Source organism: Chlorocebus sabaeus, chromosome 11 (genome assembly GCF_047675955.1).
Source record: "Chlorocebus sabaeus isolate Y175 chromosome 11, mChlSab1.0.hap1, whole genome shotgun sequence".
NCBI classification, from domain to species: Eukaryota; Metazoa; Chordata; class Mammalia; order Primates; family Cercopithecidae; genus Chlorocebus; species Chlorocebus sabaeus.
Window position 1 is genome coordinate 16,388,378 of NC_132914.1, and position 13,140 is coordinate 16,401,517.

The 13,140-nt window shown below is 40.5% G+C and overlaps 1 protein-coding gene across 2 annotated transcripts in view; it reads left to right on the forward strand.

Annotated features, from left to right (window-relative positions):
- PTPRO (protein tyrosine phosphatase receptor type O) overlaps window positions 1-11,185 on the forward strand; it is a 271,904-nt gene extending 260,719 nt beyond the window's left edge. For both annotated transcript variants that reach the window (XM_007967763.3, XM_007967764.3), the window contains 3 exons: window positions 1,966-2,101; window positions 7,470-7,590; window positions 8,621-11,185. In XM_007967763.3, coding sequence (XP_007965954.1) covers window positions 1,966-2,101; window positions 7,470-7,574 — 241 coding nt within the window. In that variant the 3' untranslated portion in view covers window positions 7,575-7,590; window positions 8,621-11,185. The remainder of the gene's footprint in view (window positions 1-1,965; window positions 2,102-7,469; window positions 7,591-8,620) is intronic.
- Window positions 11,186-13,140: the final 1,955 nt, after the last annotated feature.

The window sequence follows — 13,140 nt, forward strand, 5'->3', positions numbered from 1 at the left end:
CATTATATAAATAGACATAAAAACTAGAAAAAGAAAAGAAAAAATGAAGATATTCAGCTTATGAAGATAAACATATTTGCTATAGTTCCTCTTCACCATTGTCTCTTAAATTTTCAGACAGTAGAATGAAAAAGGATATAGGATGTAAAAAAATCAGGGTCCACACTAATTCCCAACAGGAACAGTTATCATTAAACTTAATTCGTTCTTCCTACTATACGAACAGAGCTCCATCAAAAATCTATCTCTGTGATACAATACTGCTGTAAAATCCTTATGCAACCTCAAAAGAATAGGGGACATAAACATGCTCCAATGGCATGTGACAGGTGGCAGTGGGATGAAGATGTGAAGGGAAGCATTGGCAGCCATGCCAACCTAAGCAAAGCAAATAAATCTACAATCCCAGACCTACTGCCTTGGCCCTTGTGAATTAGAATGGCTAGAATGAAGATGTATGTGTGTGCATTCATGTGTGTGTGTGTGGAGTGTGCGTCTCCCTGGAAAGGAAAATGCTTCATAAGCTACTAAGTTTCTGTTTAGGGCAGATATCGTTGCTGTCAATCCACTGTAGGCATTCACAGGTTAAAGGATGTGCTTTAGCAGATAAGATTATCTGTTCTCAAAATGGTTTTTTTCAAGAGCAGAAAATGAAGCTGTTCAACTCTGGGGTCAAACTCAGGGATTCCTTTCATGGAAGATAGTAAGTGCAGTTCTGGATATGACTTTACAGGCACTTACTCAGTGGCAGATCATTTTATCTGAGAAATCCTGGGAGGGAAGAGTTGTCTAGTAGAAAAAGCAACCTTAAACTCAAGGTTTATAGAGTGGGATTTTTCTAGCAAACTCCATATAATTGGCTTGAACTTTCTCTTTTCCCATCATTTCACAGGAATTCAAAGCTTAGAGCCATTTGGCTCTTTGCTGAGGATTGGAGGGAAAAAAGGGCTGACTTCAACACATAGAACTAGGGACTGTGAAGGGCAGTTGGCCGGCACATGTCCGTCCACTTCCACCTGTGCCCTGAGCACTGGGATTGGGGGACTGGCTGAGACTGGGTCCACATTTTTCATGTGATTCTAAGGTAACTATTTCAAAGGTCCCTGTGAGATGGAAGCAGACTCAGGACCCACTAAAAGGGCAGGCGTGCTGTAAGACAGGTGTGGGGTGGTGAACTGAACTTAGGGTTGAAGATACACAAATCTCTGTGGTCCCAGAGCTAGAGTTAGAGTATGGACATCTCAACTGGACTTTTGAGCTGGTCTGAGGGCTTAACTCTGATGGTGTTCAAAAGACAGGGTATTGTTTATGTGTATCAGCTCTCCGAATGCAGAAATCAGCTCCCGGGAGTACTCAACGTGGAATCCCTACTTTTCTCCAGAAGCAGAGACCCCGAAAAAGGGTGTGGCCAATGCAGTGCAAATCTCTCTCAGGAAAGTAGCCATGATAGTCAGAAATGTGACATCAGAAGGAACACCAACCACAACTGCATACTTAAAAATCAGTTAAGTGGAAAATATTGTCAGGAGCTTAAACTTCTTTTTTCCACAAGGGTACTATTTGTAGTTTTTTAGAAATCATCAATTTTATTTCAACAGTAAAGTAGCACCATCTGGGCCGGCCGCGGTGGCTCACATCTCTAATTCCAGCACTTTGGGAGGCCACGGTGGGAGGATCACCTGAGGTCAGGAGTTCGAGACCAGCCTGGCTAACATGGCAAAACTCCATCTCTACTAAAAATGCAAAACTTAGCCAGGCATGGTGGCGCATGCCTGTATTCCTAGCTACTCGGGAGGCTGAGGCAGGAGAATCACTTGAACCCAAGAGGCGGAGGTTGCAGTGAGCCGAGATCACGCCATTGCCCTCCAGCCTGGGCAACAGAGCAAGATTCCATCTCAAAAAAGAAAAAAGAGAAAAAAAAGAAGGACCATCTGAATAATGTGCCATCGGAACATTCTTTTGCAGTGCTGGAGTGGGACGGACGGGAACATTCATTGCCCTGGACAGGCTCTTGCAGCATATTCGGGATCATGAGTTTGTCGACATCTTAGGGCTGGTGTCAGAAATGAGGTCATACCGGATGTCTATGGTACAGACAGAGGTAGGAACATAATCTAAATGTATTTTTAAAATTTCCCTGGACAGAAAAACTTACCATTATTCAATGGTATGCTTGAAAACAATTCTCTCAAATTTCTTTGTATCTGTCTTTCCCATTTTCTTATTGTATATGTTCAAACCGCTTTGAGGCATAAAAGAAATAGACACTAGCCTCCAGAAAACCATTTGGTGTATAGTGATTACACTTTTATTGGCATCATAATTCAGAGTGCATGGGTAGATTCCTAAGAGTAAAACCTCTTTGTACAGACTCAGAGTCAATTGCAGATAACAGCCATCCTGGGTAAATGCCACCAAATAGAAACTGTAGAACTGGTGCAATTTGATTTATATTTGAAATGTTGGATTTGATTCAATACATTTGTCATTAGTTTATCCTCCATGTGACTCTATCCCAAATTCACTTTTCATGATGATTAGAAGTTGGATTTGAGCTTTCTGTCCCTTTTATGATTTTAAAGATTCCCAGTCCCCAACCTACCAGCATTGCCAGTTCCTTTCATCTCAGTGATGAAGATTTGTTATTTTAACAACATGGAAGCATCCCCTGAAATATCCAACAGTGTTATGTGCTCCGTCTTCCTCCTCTTCTCCCAAGTCCTCCCTCGCTGAAAGCCTGAGGATGCACTTAGTCTGAGGTGGCAACCCAAGGCAACGCTGGCAGACAGCACCGCCTGTCTCAGAGCAGCCGTGGGTGTGTACCTCTGTGGGCGGAAAAACCCAAGTACAATAGCTTCTTCATAAGCCTCATCACCCAGCCATACTCGCGACTTCTTAGCCTCAGTCTTACAACAATCCTTTTTCTCAAAGAGTGTGTGTGGGTGGAACACTTGGGTAGAACACAACCTGACCTGACCTGTATCAGGATATTTTAAAAATGCTTTGATCTTCCTCATGCTTTTCCTACCCAGCACCACTAGATGTCAGCATCACTTCAAAAGCCCAGAGTAATGGCGGCCGTCTCCGCTCTGTTTCTGCTTTCCCACTGCCTTTGCTTTTCTTTCCTCCTACCTCCCCGGTCTTAGCTCACCAACTTTTCGCAAGCCTGTTTCAGTGTGTCCATTTCTGAGCTACAGCAGGGTCATACCACTTGGGAAAGAGTTAGCCTCGTTAATATTCAGACCTCTCATTGATAATTAGGAAGCAAGTACAATTGGTTTCCTGACTTTCTTGGTTTCAGTCATGCTGCCTGGTAATTTAGTGTGGTGGGGACATCAACATCACTTTTTAATCATAAGTTTAAAATGTCTGGTTTCCCAGAGGAGTCCACTATCTGTTGAGTAAACAGTGCTTTATTAATCACTCCATGTTTTTAGCTTTTAATTCCATAAATTTGCACCCTGATATGTGATTAAAACTCCACCTTATGTATACGAATCTCCAAGCTTCAAAGAGCCACACCTTATTTTAAGTATTTTGTATTTGATGAATTGTCTTCCCAATTTACTTAATTCATACCTTTTAAAATTTAATAGATTTTGGGGCCGGGCACGGTGGCTCACCCCTGTAATCCCAACGCTACAGGGAGGCCGAGGAGGGTGGATCACCCAAGGTCAGGAGTTCGAGACCAGCCTGGCCAACATGGTGAAACCCTGTCTCTACTAAAACTATAAAAAAATTAGCCGGGCGCCTGTAATCCCAGCTACTCGGGAGGCTGAGGCAGGAGAATTGCTTGAACACAGGAGACAGAGGTTGCAGTGAGCTAATACGGTGCCACTGCACTCCAGCCTGGGAGACAGAGCGAGACTCCATCTCAAAAAACAAACAAACAAACAAAAAAACTGCATAGATTTTTAATTATGGCCTGTTTGCTTTTTACTTTTCCCAACTACAGATTCTTAGATCTCTTTCACATGACAGATCCTCCGTCCCATTTTCAGGGCCATTATCTCTCTTTGGGTGGTAATTAAGCAGCCACCATGTCACTTCCCACAAAGCCAAGAAAACGTTTTCTTTTCTTCCTAAATGTTTTACCCTAAATTTTGGTTGTTTCATTTGTTTATGGCAGCATTTTAGGTTGATATCTCCACGGACACAGCCTTTTTAAAGTACAGTATCCCCATCCTGGCCAACATAGTGAAACCTGTCTCTACTAAAAATACAAAAATTAGCCGGGCATGGTGGCACCCGCCTGTAGTCCCAGCTACTCGGGAAGCTGAGGCAGGAGAATCGCTTGAACCCAGGAGGCAGAGCTTGCAGTGAGCCGAGATCACACCACTGCACTCCAGTCTGGTGACAGAGTGAGACTCTGTCTCAAAAAAAAAAAAACAAAAAATAAATAATTAAAATTAATTATTAAATAATTAAATAAAAAATAAAGTACAGTGTCCCTTCCCTGAACTCTCGTGGGGAGTTCAAAGTCAGCAAAGGGGGCAGAGGTCCCCTGGGTTGCTTACTTTTTCCAACTTTTCTTGCTTGACCCTTGATTCCCTCAGGACCTCGTGGTGGATGCTTTCCAGTTCCAGTTATTTATCTGTGTCTGTTTTTTTTCTTTCTTTTAACTTATGTCTAGAACATCTTGTTCATTTACTTTTATTTTTTCCCTGTTCCTCTGCTCACCATGGTTCATCCTGTATTTTGAATACAGATTGATCTGCCTAAGATTCTCCTTTAGCCCATTCACATTCAAATTCTGCTGCCAGGTCACAAAAGTTAACAAGGAAAGAACAAAGTAAAAAAAGCTTATTCTTTTCACATGTATCCTCCTAGAGTACTCCTTTGACACTAATAATTTTGAAGAGAATGAAATGATTCTCCAGTTGAGCTTTGTTTATATGTGTATAATCAACCCACGTAGACCATATTTCCTCCCATCACTGGCATCTAATTTTCCAGCCTTCTCTACATTGCCTTGATTCCACCACTCTACCTCACCCAAAAAATTGCAGAAGCAGCTCATAGGATGAGCCATATCTCCAGGTGCATATATCAGGGTCATTGCAACATGCTGCCTGGACTGCACTGTGACCTGCCCTCTTTCTCTTCCTCACCTGACCAGACACACTCCATGGGCTTCTTCACACAAATAGAGGCGTATTTAGAAAGAATGCCAGACCCTGGGGGGAGGCCCGAGTCTCCACTTTACTGCTGCACAAGTCGTGTCACCTCTCAAGGCTCCCATTTCTCTTCTGTAAAACACGAATGATAGCTTTCACTCATTTTTGTAAAGTAGACATGATGGGAAACAATATAACCTAGATAAGTGCTTTGAAACTGTGAAGTGTCACTTATGAATGATGTTCTCCTCTCTTCTATTTTTACCAAATATTTTGTTTGGTTTTCCTCTAATACCCTTCCTGGAGGTCAGCTGGGGCTTTGCTTTGAGCAGCCTCTCCTCCTGGTCTGCAGTTTGGATTTCTCAGGGACTTTCAAGGACAAGTCTCTCCAAGTCTTTATTTACTTTCCTTGTGGTCTTTTTGTTTGGTTGTTTTTTGTTTTGATACAAAATGTAGCCACTAAGTAGATGCAGATTGAAAGTCCAGGCAATCTCTGGTCTTATCTATTCCCTGTGTTGACATAACACCAGAAACAATGGATTAGGTGTCCATGTGTGATGACCACAAGTGGTAGCTCAGCCACCGATACCATCACCACAAAAGGGAATACGTTTTCTCCAAACCGTGTTGAAAAACACAGGTTATCAACCCAGGGATGTTTGAAATATTAATTTTATTTTTTGTATGAAGTTGTTACACAGGAGGCTTCTTAAAATCCTATGGATATCTTGACTGGGTCTTATTTAAATGTTATTTCTAGTGGTATTACTTATAGAGAAACTCTGGGAAACAAAGAAAAAGGAGGAACACTATGAAATTACCCTTCCTTCTTGGCAGAAAGAAAATTTTGGTGATTTTATCTTGGCTTTCATTCAAGTATAACTTTTATATGATTGTGCTCATATTATATGTATATATGTATATGTATGTGTATATATGTATTACTTTACATTCTATTTACATTCTAGTTTCTCATTTAGGATTTTACTATGTAGCCTGTATAGTAACAAAAATTACCTAAAACTCTATAAATCTCATTTTAAGGACAGACTAATGTTTCATTATAGACACACTATTGCATACTTAAACCAATCTCCTTTTTATAGAACATTAAATTGGATTATTTCCCACTTTTTACTATTATCTGTGTCCACACCATTATTAGCACTTTATTAATTCTGCCTCCACAAATAATAGGTAAAACGGACTGCCTCAACAAACTTGTCATCATTAAATATTATTCTTTTCCTTTTACCTTTGTCCACTACATACATAGAAAATAATGATTTCAATTTACTTTTTATTACTTGACTATTTTTGGCATATTTAAATATTTCCTCGGTTTACTTCAAAAATCATTTAATAAGCACAAGCTAAGTGCTAGGCATTAGGAATAAAAATACATAGTTTCTAAATTCCAGGGAATATTTGGCCTAGTGGCTGATGTCCTTTACTTATTTGTCTATTTGTATGTTACTGATTTAGATGACTTTATCACAAAAATTAAGGTATCAATATTCTGTCATAATTCTAGAAAATATTTTTCTCTCCCAGTTTCTGGTTTACCCTATGTTTTATTCTTTTTAACTTTTTAAAATATACAGTAGATTGAGATTTTTATTTGTAATTTATTCTACTGCTCTTAATTTTAAAAATTCCTTTCCTAAAGTAATCAGAAATTAACCAATATTTTCCCCTATATTTTTAATGACAATTTATTAAATTACCTGGAATTTACTTTGTTGTATGATAAGGGGATATCCTTTTTTTTTTTTTTCAAAATAGCCCCGTAATTTGATTGAATATTCATGTCCTTTAACATTAATAATGATCTAATGTACAGCATGGTGAACATAGTTCATAATACCATATTGTTTACTTGAAATTTGCTAGGAAAGTAGATCTTAAGTGTTCTCACCACACACGTGCACACACACACACAAATATATATACACATATATATACACACACACACATATAAACACATATATATAATCTGGGGTGATGAATGTGTTAACTAGCTTGATTGTGGTAATCATTTCATAATATATATGTATATCAAATCATCACATTGTACACCTTAAATATATACAATTTTTATTATACTGCAATAAAGTTAGGGGAAAAAATTCCACTTTTTTAAAAAAAACCATGATGTTCTAAGCTCTATTATTAATCAGAATACTTTTACAGTTGATTCTCTTGGATTTTTTAGTTACAAAACTGTATCTCTGTAAATAATGAAAATGGTTTCCTTTAACACCAGATCTTGATCATTAAAACTGTCATAGTATAAAATATTATGTCTTTGCACATATCTGCTCTGAAACCTGTTTTTGTCTTTTGTTCCAGGAGCAGTACATTTTTATCCATCAGTGTGTGCAACTGATGTGGATGAAGAAGAAGCAGCAGTTCTGCATCAGTGATGTCATATACGAGAATGTCAGCAAGTCCTAGTTCAGAATCCGGAGCAGTAAGTGGAGAAGAGCTCACCACAAGTGCTCGGTCTTAGAACTATTAGAGGGGGACGTGATGGATGGGACAAAAGACAGCAGTAGCCATTTGTATTGACTCTGACTTCACATGAGTATTGCTTCCCAGCTCCTGGCCACACATGGGTGGTCACAGGGAGAAACAAGTACTGTAGCAGATCTCTGAGTTTCAATGCGGCTTGGTTGGTGTTAGCAATAAACAGGAGTTTCTGCACCTCATGATGACTTCACCTCCATTCCCTCTACTCAGAACCCTAAATTATTCTGTTACTGGATCTGTGACTGTAATGTCAGGATACTACCATCCAAATCTATCTAAATATCTTGTGCAAATATTTTATTGATTACAAGGGCTGTATAAGGGGTTACCAAAAAGACATGAGCTGGATTGGACACTCCTAAAACCAAAAACAGCAGTGACAATAGAGTCTCAGGATAGCAGAGTCTGAAAATGCCTTGATCTCTCCTATTATGTGAGCCCTTACTTGAGCTTCGTGAAGGCACTTGTAACATGTTCGATGCCTTGTACTCCAATTTTGACTAGGAGATCAGATTTTGGAGGTGTAAGTAATCTTGGCTGAGGTAACAGTAATCTGCCCATTTAGTTCAGTAAACAGGCTGTAGAGTGTCTGACTATACTGGGGGCAGAGGAGCCAATGACAGGGTAGGGAGAGGACAGTGGTGCATGATGGGAGAATCATGAAAGTCTGGGAAGCATATGGACCAGTGGGCAGCAGGATAGGATTAGTGCTGCACCTGTACATCCATCAAGAGAGACAGAACACACAATGGAACAGGAAGGATAAAACATAAAGAAAGAGAGAAACAAATTTGCTGGGAGAGGGAAAGACATTCAGACCCACAGAAAGGTGGCAGCACACAGAGAAAGATACACAGATCAACCCACATCTGCATGGGTTGTGAGACTGAGCATAGTGAGAGCAGTGGTGGAGCAGGAGAAGGTTGCCGTGACACGAGGCTGCTTACTGTCTTTCTCTGTCTCATTCACAGGAGAGGACATGATGTGCACCCATCCTCCCTTGCTTCCAGATTGTTTTAGGGGGCCTGATAGTCATTATTCTAAAAAGAGGCCCTGCTTTGTAATATGTGGCCAAGGAGATAATTTATCTCACAGAAGCACCGGGAAGACTTAGCCTTAAAGAGCCTACAGTGTCTTTTTGGACTCTTTCACTTCGGAACATTTAATAATGGACCAAATTCAATAGAACACCAAGAAGGTCAAGATGCTCTCCAAAGGGCAGGAAGTACAGCACTTCCGAAGAGTTTCGTTGGCCCTTTGCTGGTTGGGCTGAGTTTTTTATTTTTAAGTGTTTGTTTTTAAGTGCAATAGTTTTTGTATGTGTGTGATTCTTATCAGAAAGTTGAATTGTTTTCTGCCTACACCATTCATCAGCCCCATTACCCAGGAAGGAACAGGCATTGTTAGCATCAGATTATACCTCATTATTCAAAGGAGGCATGGCCACACAAGAAGAAATGGTCATTCTGCTTCAAGGACATTGAGCCAGCACTATCTGTACTCCAACATTACTGGATCTGGAATGGGGAGGTTGGACATGGAAGAAAGGGGTTCTACCCACAGATCAACTGTGTAATCTTTTCCTATTCCAAATATGAAAAGCTATAATTCAACTTCAAAGTAGAGTAGAAAAAAACTTGTCTTAACTGTTCTAGTTCTTGATGGTTTTCTTCCTTATTAACAGTTGGTGTTTCTTCCTTGGCCCTTTTGGACTAATGTTACTGTCCAGGTTCTTTCTCGAGAAACCACATCTGGTTCAGAAGAGTGTCAAGTCGGACTCTAAACTCCGTTGCTGTCTGAGCAATCTTGGTGCCTAGACTTTGCATTCCTTGTTCTGTTGACCTGCATACATGTGAGAGCTATTTCTTTAAGAACTATATAGGCTGTGAAAATGCACTTTCTTTCCCCCAAAGAGCTGGGAATTTATGAAGTTATGGCAATGAACTGCAGCATGCTGGGACAATTATTTGACTCCATTTTTTTTGGTAATATTGTCAAATGTCTCTGTGGATTCTGACAGAGATTTCTCTTTTTTGTTGTTCTTTTGGTTGTCAGTTTCATTTTAACGAGTGTAACTAGTAACATTTTATTCTTTGGATTTTGTATAATTACAGTACATGATTGTGTATTGTGACATGAATGCTGTCAAAATGACATTGATGGCATTGTGAAACCTGTTACTTTGTGTCACTTCCTGATAAATAAGAGGTGATGACATGGATATACAACAGAAAACACTTTGAGTTGAAAGTAAACACAAACTGGCTGCTTCCCCGTGGCCACTGTGGCTGTTGTGAGCCTCCATGTGTGTGCTTCCAGAAGGCTCTGCTCCTCTTCATGCACCTGACACTGCCCCTTCCCCTGGCTTCCCTCCATCCCTGATCATCTTCATGAAGCCACAGATAGAAGATCAGCTTAATATTTTATCAGTGACCTCAGTGATGGTGAAGGATGCCAGATGAACAGCTCTGCACCCCACCGTCTCTCGTCACTGAGAAGGCTTGGCCATGGCAGACCTTGGCAGAGTTTCTTGCAAGATCTGGCCAGTGAGTCTCAGTTTCACCTTGCAGGGTGAATGGCAGAGGATGCCCATACCCTGCAGGTTAACAGCTTGGGCTCCTCAGGGATTGTCAGTTCCTACTCACCTTCCTGCTCCCACCTCCTCCTCTTCTTCTCACCCCCCACTCCTTTATTTCCCTTTTTGGACATTTTAATAACATATCGCACCACTCTCAGGAACAAACATGGTTAATGAAAGGTGGCAAAGGGATGTGTGACATTCTTAGATTTTCACACATGGACAGTCAGGAGTGAAATGTGCAACCTTGGAAGAGCTGATACAATGTATGGTAAGCTGAAATACATTTCCAACACTGCAGCTCAGAGCGTACAGAAGTCTTGCAGCCTGGAACATTGCTTCCTATGAAACAAAGCACTTCATAAATATTTTATGTTTTTCTTGAGCACCCCGTCAAGGTAGGGATCGAATAGTGCCCAATCAATTTTCCCAAAAGGAAAGAGGAAGTATCCAGTTTAGACTGAAGGCTCATAGTCAAAACTACAGGAAGGTCACACTGTTCACTGGACCACTGTTGCTCCTCACTTTGTAGAGCTTATGATGGAAAAGGCATCAGTCTATCAAAATGCTTGATTAATCCCGATACTGACTTTGGAATTATCTCTCCTGGGTCTCAGTTAATAAACTGAAGAATGACCTAATCATAGCTCCATATCTAGAAACAGGTATAAGAAGTATCGGATATGATAATTGACCCAAAGGTGCTTTGTGTCGTCTTCTGTCGTGTATGTTCCATAAAGCTACTCTAACCAGCTCTGTTTCCACACTAGGACCCAACTTTAAGCATTCAGGAGGGAGAGTTCCAGAGCCTCTGCATTATTTATTAGGGTTTTTAAAATTCATTTGAGTAGTGCTTTGTTCCAAAAGAACACAGGGCTGTCAGCGCATGCGTTCATAATAGCCTGTATGGCACACAAAAAGATCTAAAAACTTGAGCATTACAAAAGATTTCGCTTTGAGTGCTATTTTTTCTTTTTGAGACAGAGTCTCTCTCTGTTGCCCAGGCTGGGGTGTAATGGCACAATGGCGTGATCTTGGCTCACTGCAGCCTCCACCTCCCGGGTTCAAGTGATTCTTCTGCCTCAGCCTCCTGAGTAGCTGAGATTACAGGTGTGCACCACAACGCCCAGCTAATTTTTTGTATTTTTAGTAGAAACGGGGTTTCACCATGTTGGCCCGGCTGGTCTCAAACTCCTGACCTCAGATGACCCACCCACCTCGGCCTCCCAAAGTGCTGGAATTACAGGTCTGAGCCACCATGCCAGGCCTTGAGTGCTATTGAGATCAAATTCCTTGACTGCAAAAGATAATTTATGAAGTTAATTGAGAAACTACCATTAGGATCTAATTAATAAATGTAATAGTTGACACCATGATATCCATTACTTCATATGATGATTTTATCTAACTTGAAAAGAGGGATGGATGACAGCATTTTTTGGAAAAGCATTTTAATTCAGGGTCTACAATTTCCCACTGTAAAGACAACGTTGTCTCCAAAATGTAAAATTAGAAAAGTTACTACTTTTTTTTTTAATGTCAGATTTTATAATGTCTCTCCTTTCCTAAAAACTGTTCCTACTCCCAAAAAGGTGACACAGCTCTCAAAGGAGGCTGTGGTGTCAACAGACAAAGCAGATCAGGGGCTTTGGATTTGAATTTTTTGCAGGCCACTTGATAGCTGCTTGCTAGAGTATTGGCTCTTAGCCAAGGAGTTAAAGTTACTGAGTCCAATCTCTATGAGCCAAAATTCTCCCTGCTTTCTAGCAAGGAGTCCTTCCTTTACACCTCAGGAAATGTCTGATGTAATGTGCTTCAAATAGCTGGCTTGCTTCCTAGCTCACAGATCTCTAGTCTGATACTTGGCACAGGGATGAAGTCCAAGAGCCATGCCCATCATTGAATATAACATTCACTTTGGCCAAAGGGGTTGTAAAGCAACAAAATATAACCTGCAAAACCTGCAAACTTCCGCCCCTGATTTTCCATAGCCTCATTTGGAACCATTTGAAGGAAGTTTCCGCTGTGACATCTCTGACCCCTGGCCTTCCAGAAGAGTAAGATTTTTGCTTTTAGTTTTATCTGGTGATTATCCCAAGGCCTTTTCCTGGTGGGTCACTGGATTAGAGATGGAGTATAAAGTTTAGCTCTGGGAGTTGCATTAGAGGAGGAACATGAACAGACTGAAGGCTGTCCAGATATGGTCACCAGACCCACCGGGAATGTGGGAAAATAACAGGTTATGTTAACAAAACCTAGGAAAACGGGGCTATTAAATCTGGAGTAAAGGAAGTCATTTATTGAATCATTCAGTCAACAAATGTGTGTTTATCTAATCATATTGGAGGAATCAATCCATCCATCCATCCATCTAAGATTTCTTGACCACTTGCAATATGCTAGGCCCTGTGGTAAGCAAAAATATGATGGCTTTTAAAAATAGGGTATCTAATCAGTTTTAATACTGTTGTTGGAAGGTTCAAGAAAGGCTTAGTCAAGTCTTTTTCAACATTTTTACTTGTATCTTCCACAACTTCGTCAATATATCTTCCGTACATACCCACCAGCCATCATATTTAATGATGTTAAATATTTTCCCCGATGGCTTATCTAACAGAAACAACAAATATTCATTGTTTTTGTTACTCATAAGCCACTAGAAACCCTGACATGATCGCTTTTGCTTGATAAGAATCATCAGACTAGTCCTGCCCTCCTACTCATAACAAGACTCTCCTCAACCATATTCCTGGTGGATGGCTAAGTCTTTTCTACTGAACACTTTCAGAGGAAGGAATCGCTCCTAAGGGAACAAAGCATTTTTTTCTTTTGTTTACACATCCAAGGACCTTACTGACATTAAGAATGTATGAGTCTGTGCCCCCCATGGGCATGGGCTTGAAGCCCAAATCT